Below are 11,111 nucleotides of genomic sequence, written 5' to 3' on the forward strand. Positions count from 1 at the left end.
CAAACCAAGGAGGAGTTGCAGACTCTTTGTTGTCTTCTTATCAAAACATCCAGGAGTTCAAGTACGAGCCTTCTTCTGCTTCGGGAGCAGCAGCAGCAGCAGCAGCAGCAGCAGCAAACGACGCGGAGTTCTGGGCCCAGTGCATTCCTTCTCACGAGAGACTCAAGTTCAAGAGACAGAGTGAAGACCAGTTGATAGTTCATGGAAAAAGAAAAACAAGAAATGCATTATTTGCCTGGGGCTTCAGCAGCAGGGGCGAAGACAGCAGCGGGGAAGCAGCAGCAGCAGCAGCAGCAGCAGCAGCAGCAGGCAGCAGCAGCTTCAGCAGCGGGGGCTACCCGCCCTCGAGCGGGTCTGCGGCGGAGGGCGACGAGGCCGCGTCCGCCCTTGCTGCTGCGGGCAGCAGCAGCAGCGCAGCAGCAGCAGCAGCAGCAGCAGCAGCAGCAAGCAGCAGCAGCAGCAGGGGACGCAGGGGACGCAAACCTAGAGCTATTAACCCCACACAACTCACTCCTAAAGAATACCACAGACTCTACAGGGCTTTGCTGCGCTATGGGTCTGTGGAAAGGAGACTCGGAGACATAATAGTGGAAGCAAAGCTGCAGCGAGTTGCTGCTGCAGTGGTGACTGCAGCAGCAGCAGAGATCGTGGCGGCCTGCAGAGACAGGCTCAGCCAGCCCCCCGCCAAACCTGCTGCTGCTGCTGCTGCTGCTGCTGCTGCAGCAGCAAGGAAGGGCAGCAAAGCCAGCAGAGATGAGGAAGATGATGAAGAAGACCAAGACCAAAGCAGCAGACAAAAGGAAGAAGAGGAAGCCAAAGAAGGTGGGACTTTATTCTTTTATTTATTTGGCTTTATTCTTTTATTTATTTGTTTTATTTTATTTATTATTATTTATTATTATTTATTTATTGTTATTTGTTTATTTGTTTGTGTATTTGTTTGTTTATTTGCTTTTTGCTTTTTAATTCACTTTTGTTGGAGGGTGGGACTTTATTATTTTTATTTATTATTTATTTATTTATTTGTTTATTATTTATTTATTTATTTATTTATTTATTTATTTATTTGCTTTTTGTTTTTTAATTCACTTTTGTTCGTTTCGCCAGACAGCCGCTGCATGCATTCAGGTGTATGGCCAGCTCGGCAGGGCCAGTGGCGACTTTTGTGTTTAAGCGAAAAAGATAAAAATAAATAAATATAAATATAAATATAAACATATAAATAATAAATATAAATATAAATATAAATAATAAATATAAATATAAATATAAATAAATATAAATAAATTAATTAAATGATTTGTAGATTGGCGTGTCAATACACAAAAAATTTAGAATCCGTGCGGCCAAAGACAGCCAGCAGCAGCAGCAGCAGCTGCTGCTGCTGCTGCTACCGCTGCTGCTGCTGCTGCTACCGCTGTTGCTGCTGCTGCTGCTAGCGCTGTTGCTACTGCTGCTGCTGCTGCTGCTGCTGCTGCTGCTGCTACCGCTGCTGCTGCTGCTGCTGCTGCTGCTGCAGGGCGTTCGTACTTCACGCAAATAGGAGACACGCGGGTGAACGCGTGGGACTTGATAGAGCGGCTGCAGCTGCTGCAGCTGCTGCACGAAGTGTTTGAGCAGCAGCACCCCAACTGTGCTGCTCCTTGGCGGCTGCCGACGGGGCCCTTGTCTGCGGACTACTCGGGGCTGCAGCAGCAGCAGCAGCAGCAGCAGGTGCTGCTGCTGCAGCAGCAGCAGCAGCAGCACGACGGGGAAGGCCTCCCGCAAGACGCGGCGCAGGCGGCTCACGGGGACCCCGCTGCTGCTGCTGCTGCTGCTGCTGCTGCTGAGCAGGGACAGTGTGCAGCGGATCCAGGGGGGCCGCCAGCTGCTGCAGCAGATGCTGCTGCTGCTGCTGCTGCTGCTGCGACGGCAGCAGCTGGAGCGGAGCAGCAAGCCGTTGGGACCGACGACGAGCAGCAAGAGGGAGCAGCAGCAGCAGCAGCAGCGCAGCAGCAGCAGCAGCAGCAGCAGCTCGACAGCAGCAGCGGAATGAAAGGTTTCCCACCTCCCCACGGAGGAGGTACAGAGACATTTCTGACTGTAAGCTTTTTATGTCTCTCTTTATTTTTATTTTTTATTTTTATTTTTGTTTTGTCTCTTTTTTTTCTTCTTTATCTCAACTATTTTATTTCTTTTTGTCTCCTTTTGTGTTTCATTTGTTTTTCTTTTCTTTTTTTATTTTAATTTCTTTTTGTCTCTTTTTATCCTCTCTGTTTTTGTCTCCTTTCGTTTCTTTCCCAGCCCTTGTTTCCCCGGGTTTAGGGTTTAGGGTTTGGGGTTTAGGGTTTAGGGTTTAAGGCTCAGGGTTTAGGGTTTAGGGTTTAGCATTTAGGGTGCAGGGTTCATAACTAAGCGTTGGGGCTCTAGGGCCAAGGGTTTAGCACTTAGGGTTTCGGGCTCACGGCTTCTCACGGTCCAGGGTTTAGGGTTTAGGGTTTAGGGTTTAGGGTTTAGGGTTTAGGGTTTAGGGTTTGTGCTGCTGCAGCTGCGGCTGCCGGACTCCGTGATATCGCGTTTGAAACCCTGGAGCGCTCGAGACGTCCAGAGTTGGGGAGCTCGCGAAGACGAGGCCCTTTTGATAGGGGCTTACAAGTACGGCTTCGGGGCCTGGGCGGTGAGTCGAGGGTTTAGGGTTTAGGGTTTAGGGTTTAGGGTTTAGGGTTTAGGGTTTGGGGTTTGGGGTTGGGGTTTGGGGGTTTGGAGTGGAGGGGCGGGCCTGGGGGTTTGCGCCGAGGCGAGGGCTGGGCTAGTGTTTAAGCGCGTCCAATTGGGATGCTAGGGTTTAGGGTTTAGGGTTTAGGGTTTAGGGTTTAGGGTTTAGGGTTTAGGGTTTGTGTGCAGGAGGTGAGCAACGACCCGAATTTATGTCTGCCGCAAATTCGGGACATAAAATTCGACAAGTTGAAGATGAGGGCTTTGAGGACTCTGAAGTTGATAGAGAAGCAGCTGCTGCACAGCGGCAGCAGCAGCAGCAGCAGCAGCAGCAGCGCAGCAAGGAACTCGCGGTCTTTGAGGCCCAGCCCCGTTGCTGCTGCTGCTGCTGGAGCAGCAGCAGCAGCAGACCTGACAGGTGCAGCAGCAGCAAACACGGCAAACGCCCTCTTGCTGAACGGCGCAGCGCAGCAGCAGCTGCAGCTGCAGCAGCAGCAGCTGCAGCAGCAGCTAGAGCAGCAGCAGCTGCAGCAGCAAAGTAGGGATCTGGGAGCAGCAGCAGCTGCTGCTGCTGCTGCTGATGATGATGACGATGAAGAAGATGACGAGCTCATGGGAGACCAGGATGGGCCTGTAAGTCTCTTGCTGCTGCTGCTGTTGCTGCTGCTGTTGCTGCTGCTGTCGCTGCTGCTGCAGTTGTTGCTGCTGGATATGTGTGCTGCAGCAGCAGTAGCTCACAAACAGCAGCAGCAGCAGCAGCAGCAGCAGCAGCAGCACTTTTGTCTCTTTTCTCTTCAGCATTCTCCAAAGCGCCGTCGAAAGGAGGTGGACGTCTTCAGTAAGGCTGCTGCTGCTGCTGTTGCTGCTGCTGCTGCTGCTGCTGCTGCTGCTGCTGTGTTATACCGGCGTCAATTTCTGTCTCTTTTTTATTTCTTTTTTTCTTCTTTTTGGTTTCCCTTTTTGTCTCCTTTAATCTCCATTTATTTCTTTCAAATTTCTTTTTTGCTTTTTTATCTTTTTGCCCTTTTTAGTCTCTTTTTATTTTTAATTTCATTTTGGTTTCCTTTTGTCTCTTTTCTCTTTTTATCCATTCTTTTAAACTTATTTTATTTTATTTAATTAATTAATTTAATTTATTCAATTTATTTATTTCAATTTTTATTTCCCTTTGCCTTCTCCGTTTCTTTTTCTCTTTTTGTTTTTTGTTTCACTCTTCTTCTTTTTCGGCTTTTTGTCTCCTTTATTCTTTTTGATTCTTTTAGTTCTTTTAATTCTTTCACTATTTATTTATTTACTTCTTTTAATTTTTTATTTCTTTTATTGTTTATTATTTAATTCTTTTAATTTATTTAATTTTTTAATATAATTCTTCTAATTCTTTATTTCATTTACTTCATTTATTATTTATCTATTTAATTCTTTTATTTCTCCAGTTCCTTATCTCCTTTATTCTGTTATTATTTCTCCAGTTCATTTATTATTAAATTCTTTATTTTCTTTGATTTATTTATTCTCAATTGTTTAATTCTTTTATTATTAATTTAATTTTTTGATTTCTTTTAATTTTTTTAATGCCTTTCAACCATTCCAGTCTTTGCATTTAACAAAACAAACAGCCACAACTAAATTAAGTTAATAAACCAAATCAATTTAATTCAATTAATTAATTTAATTCAGGCTATTATTTATTTATCTATTTATTTATTATCTATTTATTTTTCTATTTATTCATCTATTTGTTTGTTTATTTATTATTAATTTATTAATTTATTTATTTATTCATTATTTATTTATTATTTATTTATTTATTTATTTGTTTATTTATTTATTTATTTATCTATTTATTTATTTATTTATTTATTTTTTATTTATTTATTTGTTTTTTTATTTGTTTTTAGGCCTCGCAGCTTTGCCCGCAGAAAGGCTGCGGAAGGCAGTGCGGCGTTTGCTGCGGGGCGACAGAAGGGCTTTGAAGCAGCTGAAGAAGCTTTCGAAAGAAGCAGCAAGCAGCAGCAGCAGCAGCAGCAGCAGCAGCAGCAGCAGCAGCAGCAGCAACAGCAGCAGCAGCAGCAGCGGAGACCCCACAGTGCACAGGGCTGCTGCTGCGGCTTACGTCGCCTCCATTGCAGCTGTACGTACACCGCAGCCCGCTGCAGCAGAGTCTATTCAAATTCATTTTTATTTTTTTTATTTTTATTTTTATTTTTATTTTATTTATTTGTCTTTTATTTATTATTTATATTTATGTTTTATTTATATTTAAACGAGAATAATAATTAGAGAATGAGGGAAGAAAAGCTGGAGAAAGAAACAGCGTAGTATCTGCTGCCGTTGCTGCTGCTGTTGCTGCTGCTGCTGCTGCTGCTGCTGCTGCTGCTGCTGCTGCTCCTGGACGTAGCTGCATGAGGTGAATTAATTATGAGTTCTTTGCTTTAATAAATAATTTATTTTTATTTTTATTGAGATGTTTTTTTTATTCTTTTTATTATTCAATAAATGATTTTATTTTTATTTTTATTTTATTTTATTTTGTCTTTTCAGACTCTCCGAAATTCGCTTTATCCTTTGGGTGAAAACTCCCCACAGTATAAAGTGGTCGAAGCAGCAGCTTGGGCATATGTAGCTTCGTACGTCTTGCTGCTGCTGCTGCTGTTGCTGCTGCTGCTGCTGTTGCTGCTGCTGCTGCTGCTGCTGCTGTTGTGGTATTGATGTTCATGCTGTTTTGGTACTGCTGTTGCTGCTTCCTTTGTTTCTTTTGTTCCTGCTGGTGTTGCTGCTGCTGCTAGCGATACTAGAAGTATCGCTGCTGCTGGCTATTAGTGCTGCTGCTGCTGCTGCTGCTGCTGCTGCTGCTGCTACTAGGACTACTACTTGACTTGCAGCACCTTTTGATTTGCTTCTTTTTGCTGCAGCATCGCGGGCCTTCCTGCGGAGGACCTGGAACAAATGGGGCGCATGGCCCTGCAGCAGCAGCAGCAGCAGCAGCAGCAACAGCAGCAGCAGCAGTGTCTTCAAGGTATGCAGTCCGCAGCAGCAGCTTCAGCAGCAGCAGAAGGAACCGCATGTTCCTCAGCAATTCCTGAGGGGACTTCTTCTGCGATTCCTGACGAGTGCCAGCTGCTGCAGCAGCAGCAGCTGCTGCTGCAGCAGCAGATTGAGCAGCAGCAGCAGCTGCTCGACCAGCAGCAACTGCTCCACCAGCAGCTACAACAGCAACAGCAGCAGTTGCTGCAGCAGCAGCAGCAAGATGCTGGCAGCAGCACCGAAATACCACTAGGGTTTGAGCATGAAGCAACAGCGGTTGCTGCTGCACCTGAAGCAGCAGCAGGAGCAGCAGCAGGAGCAGCAGCAGCAGTGGCTTCTGCTGCTGCACCGCCGCAGACGAAGTGTGCAAGCGGGTATTCTCCCTCTGGAGTTCCACGAGATGCAACAGCAGCAGCAGCAGCAGCAGGTGCTGCTGCTGCAGCTGCTGCTGCTGCTGCTGCTGCTACTCCGCATCAACAAGAAGCAGGTGCGATGCAACTGACAGCAGCAGCTGGCTCGTTGCTGCTGAGCAGCTGAAAACTGCAGCGGCGGCGGCAGCAGCAGCAGCAGCAGCAGCAGCAGCAGCGGAGCGAACCTGCACCACAGCGCAGCAGGAAAGGCCTATACTGCTGCTGCTGCTGCTGCTGCTGCTGCTGCTGCTGCTGCTCTTTTTGCGCTGACGCACTGAGTCCAAATTCAATGGTTGTTTTACAGGGCTGCGAAACAGACTGGCCAGCAGCAGCAGCTGCAGCAGTAGCAGCAGCAGTAGCAGCAGTAGCAGCAGCAGCAGCAGCAGCAGCAGCAGCAGAATCGGCGATGGCGGCTGGCTGAGTTTCGGCTCGCCGTCTTTCAGCAGCTTTCAACCCTTCCAGTCGTGGGGCCGAAGCAACCTGCAGCAGCAGCAGCAGCAGCAGCAGCAGCAGCAGCAGCAACAGCAGCAGAAGCAGCAGGTGCCGCCCCTTGATTGAGCAGTTTGTAGCTTTGCGCGGAGGAGCATCGGCTGCAGTTGCTGCTGCTACTTAAGCAGCAGCAGCAGCAGCAGCAGCAGCAGCAACAGCAGCAACAGCAGTAGCTAAGGATGGCTGCCACTGAGGCAGCAACGCCACTTGCTGCTGCTGCTGCTGCAGCGGCTGCAGCGGCAGCAACTGCAGCTGCACCAGCAGCAGCATTGGAACCAGAGCCCGTGGGGCCCATTGTAGATTTCAAGGCTCCTGCTGCTGTTGCTGCTGCTGCTGTACTGCAGCAGCAGCAAGTTGTCCTGTAGCTGCTCCTCCAGCAGCTGCTGCTGCAGCAGAAGCTACTGCAGCAGCAACTGCTGCAGCAGCGGCAGCAGCAGCAGCTTTTCCTGCTGCTGTTGCTGCACTGGTCTAAGGGATTATGAAGACAGCGGATCGCCGCTGAGCGCCAAAAGAACATCTTGTAAATTGATATAGGAGCTGCTGCTGCTGCTGCCCTTGCTGCTGCTGCTGCTGCTGCTGCTGCTGCTGCTGCTGCTGCTGCTGCTGCTCTTGCTGCTGCTCTGTTCCTATTGCTCTTGCGGCTGCTGCTGCTGTCTGCTGCTAGGGTGAGAGGCTTCAAATAGAAATCGAATGGTGCAATAGACCCCTGTGACGGCAGCTCTCTGGCTAGCTAGCTGTCTAGCTAGCTAGCAATCTTAGCTAGCTAGCTGCCTAGCTAGCTAGTCTCCAGAAACAGCTAGCCCTGTCTCCCCAATAGGGGCCCCCTGGCTAGCTGGCTAGCTAGGGACCCCCTGGCTAGCTGGCTAGCTAGGGGGCCCCGAGCTAGCTGTTCCTCCTCAAGTCTCTGCTGGCCAGCTAGCTAGCTAGCTGGGGGCTAACTGCTGCGGCGCAGCCGCTGCCCTGCTGGCTTGCTGCTTGCCGCCTAGCTAGCCAGCTGGCTAGCTGGCTAGCTGTCTAGCCGCTTAGCTTCTAGCTAGCTAGCCAGGCGCTGGTGCGGCCAGCTAGCTAGCTGCGCAGCTAGCCATCTAGCCGTGCAGCAGATAGACAGCCGCGTGCGTGTGGCACCAGCTAGCTAGCCGGCTAGCTGTGTAGCCAGCTAGCTGTCCAGCTAGCTAGCTGCGTATATAGCCAGTTGTGGGGCTAGCTACCTAGCCGTGTGGCTAGCCAGCTAATAGCTAGCTAGCTCGCCCGCTGCGCAGCTTCTTAGCTAGCTACCTGCGTGGCTTAGTAGCCAGCTAGCTAGCTAGCTAAGTAGCTAGCTAGCCAAGTAGCTAGCTAGCTAGCTAAGTAGCTAGCTAGCTAAGCAGCTAGCTAGCTAGCTGGGCTTGTCTATCCCAGTCTGACAGTGCGTCGGGAGGAAAGGGCCTTCATGAGCTCCTTCTCCTGCTTCCGCTTTTGCTTCTCTCTTGCAGATTTCCCCTCTGAGTGCTTCCTGTTGCTGCTGCTGCTGCTGCTGCTGCTGCTGCTGCTGCTGCTGCTGGGCTTGTGCTTCTCGCTGTCCTTTTTCTTCTTTTCTTTTTCTTCTTCCCTGCTGCTGTCTCTTTCATGCTTCTTGTGTTTCTTCTTTTCTTTTTTATTCTTTTTAACTGTCTCCTTTTCTGTCTCCTTTTCCTCCCCAGCTTCTGCTGCTGCTGCTGCTGCAGCAGTCCCAGGCAGCTTCGAGGCCATTTTGGCTAGCTGTTGCTGCAGCAAAACAACAACAAACAAATAATTAAACAAGTAAATAAATAAATATATAAATAAATAAATAAATAAATAAATAAATAAATAAATAAATAAATAAATAAATAAATAAATAAATAAATAATTGTAACTAATTGTTTCTTTGTTGCAAAGCAGCAGCAAACAACAGATACGTGGAAACATCTCAAGCAGCAAATGCAAAACGCGCCGCAGCCCAAAACTGAACAGCAGCAGCAGCAGCAGCAGCAGCAGCAGCAGCAGCAGCAGCAGCAGCAGCAGCAGCAGCAGCAGCAGCAACAGCACAGGCTACAGCAGCAGCAGCAGAAGCAAAAGGAGCAGATGCAGCAGCAGATGCAGCAGCAGGTGCAGCAGAAGCTGAGACAGCAGAAGCACTAACATCGGAAGCAAAAAACACAGCGGCAGAGGCAGCAGCAGGAGCTTCAGCAGCAGCAGCAGCAGCAGCAGCAGCAGCAGCAGCAGCAGCAGCAGCAGCAGCAGCAGCGGCAGCAGAGATTCCTTACGACTTCTTCTTGGACTTGTGGAGTTTGCTGCTCTACAGAGACATCAACCCATCCTTGGTCAGCGTCTAGCTGCTGCTGCAGCAGCTGCTGCTGCTGCTGCTGCTCTTCTTCGCTCGCTGGCTCATCTGTTCCCCCCAAAGCTGCCAGTTGTGCTTCCAGTTTCTTTTTCTGAAGAAAAACAAAAACAAATTAATTAATTAAATCCAATTATAACTAATTCATCAATTTGTTCTTTTTTTATTTGCAAAGCTGGCTGCTAGCTGCAGCTAGCTGCAGCTAGCTGCTGCTTGCTGCAGCTAGCTGCTGCAGCAGCACGGCTCGCTGCAGCCAGCTCGCCCTGCAGCTAGCTACGGAGTCTTCTAGCTAAGGACTCAGCGCAGCTAGCTGGGCAGGAGGCCCCCTGTAGCTAGCTGCAGCTAGCCTGAGCAGCTTGCTGCAGCTTGCTGCAGCAAGCTGCAGCAAGCTAGCGTGGCTAGCTGTGGCTAGCTGTGGCTAGCTGTGGCTAGCTGTGGCTAGCTGTGGCTAGCTGTGGCTAGCTGTGGCTAGCTAGCTGCGGGTGCTGACTCACCATGTGTTTGACGTAGGCAGCTCGGACGCAGCAAACTAAAATAGAGAGCAGCAAAATGCCTCCAAAGCCAATCACAAAAGAGATCACGTATCTGAGCAGCAGCAGCAGCAGCAGCAGCAGCAGCAGCAGCAGCAATATTGCCGCGTGACCCCCATGAAAAGCAAAGACACCAGCAGCGGCAGCAGCAGCAGCAGCAGCAGCAGCAAGAGCAGCAGCACAGGAAGCGGCTACGCAGCATCCGCTCTCAGCGGCGCCTGCAACACCACTAGGCGACAGCAGCAGCAGCAGCAGCAGCAGCAGCAGCAGCAGCAGCACCAATAATGACAGTAGCAGCAGCAGCGCAGCAGCAGCAGCAGCAGCTGCAGCAACTCTTACCCACTAAACGAATACTCATTAGAAGCAGCAGCATCGGTGTGTCCCGTCTCTGCAGCAAAAACATGCATGCTACGCAGCCAGCAAAAGATGCAGCAGCAACAACAGCAGCAACAGCAGCAGCAACCGCAGCAGCAACAGCAGCAGTAACATCTGCACAAGCAGCAGCAACAGCAGCAGCAGCAGCATAGCAGCAACAGCAGTAGCAGCATCGGCAGCAGCAACAGCAGCCGCAACAGCAGCAGCACCAGCACCACCAGCATCAACAGCAGCAGCAACAGCACCACCAGCAGCACCCGCAGCAGCAGCAGCAACAGCAGCAACAGCAGCACCAGCACCACCAGCATCAACAGCAGCAGCAACAGCACCACCAGCAGCACCCGCACCCGCAGCAGCAACAGCAGCAGCAGCAGCAGCAGCAGCAGCAGCAGCAGCAGCAGCAACTGACCAACGAAAGCCCCAGTTCGGGCATTAGCAGCAATTTGGCGGACGTGCTGCTGCAGAGTTTCTTCAATGCTGCTTCTGAGAGCAGCATCAGCTCCTGCTGCAGCAAGTCTTTCTAGAAGTGCAAGTTCATCCCTGGCTAGTGCAGCAGCTTTGCTGCTGCTGCTGCTGCTGCTGCTGCTGCTGCTGCTGCTGCTGCTGCTGCTGAGGGCCCCGGCCGCGGGCGGCCTGGCGAAGGGGTACAGCCCCAGGCCCAGCCCTTGCTGCTGCTGCTGCTGCTGCAGCAGCAGCTGCTGCTGCTGCTGCTGCAGCAAGTCCCCTGCTGTCTCCTCGCCCCACAAGTCATCCAAATAAGGAGACAAAATTCCTTGGCTTCTGCGGCTGCGCCCGCTGCGCGAACTTCTGGGATGCAGGTCCACTGCAGCAGCAGCAGCAGCAGCAGCAGCAGCAGCAGCAGCAGCAGCAGCAGCAGCAGCAGCAGCAGCAGCGCAGCAGAGAAAAAAGCACAGTTCATTATATTTCTTAAACAACTTCTGCAATCAATTAATAATTCAACAAAAACTTGAATGGGGGCCCCCAATGTCCCGCCATGGGGCCCCTAAAGCCACTTGGGGGGCCCCCAGGGGGCCCCACTGGGGCCCCATAGAAACCCCTTTATGGCCCTGGGGGCCCCCAGGGGCCCCCCGGGGCCCCCAGGGGCCCCCAGGGGCCCCCCGGGGCCCCCAGGGGCCCCCAGGGGCCCCCCGGGGCCCCCAGGGGCCCCCAGGGCCGCTTTTGGAGGCCCCGAAGGGCCTTTTCAGGGGGCCCTCTATGGCTGGAGAATATGGAGAGCATTTGCAGTGGCTT

At 50.5% G+C, this 11,111-nt stretch overlaps 1 protein-coding gene across 1 annotated transcript in view; it reads left to right on the forward strand.

Moving 5' to 3' along the window:
- Nucleotides 1–201: 201 nt before the first annotated feature.
- The window catches only part of ENH_00069150 (chromodomain helicase DNA binding protein, putative), a gene marked incomplete at both ends in the record, with an annotated part of 12,454 nt that continues 1,544 nt past the window's right edge, over nucleotides 202–11,111 (forward strand). Inside the window, 3 exon segments of the mRNA XM_013581038.1 lie at nucleotides 202–582; nucleotides 588–822; nucleotides 1,520–2,082. Of these exon segments, the coding sequence (XP_013436492.1) occupies nucleotides 202–582; nucleotides 588–822; nucleotides 1,520–2,082 (1,179 nt within the window).

The sequence above is a fragment of the Eimeria necatrix genome, genomic scaffold (assembly GCF_000499385.1).
Source record: "Eimeria necatrix Houghton genomic scaffold, Enh_scaff359, whole genome shotgun sequence".
In the NCBI taxonomy this organism is placed as follows: domain Eukaryota; phylum Apicomplexa; class Conoidasida; order Eucoccidiorida; family Eimeriidae; genus Eimeria; species Eimeria necatrix.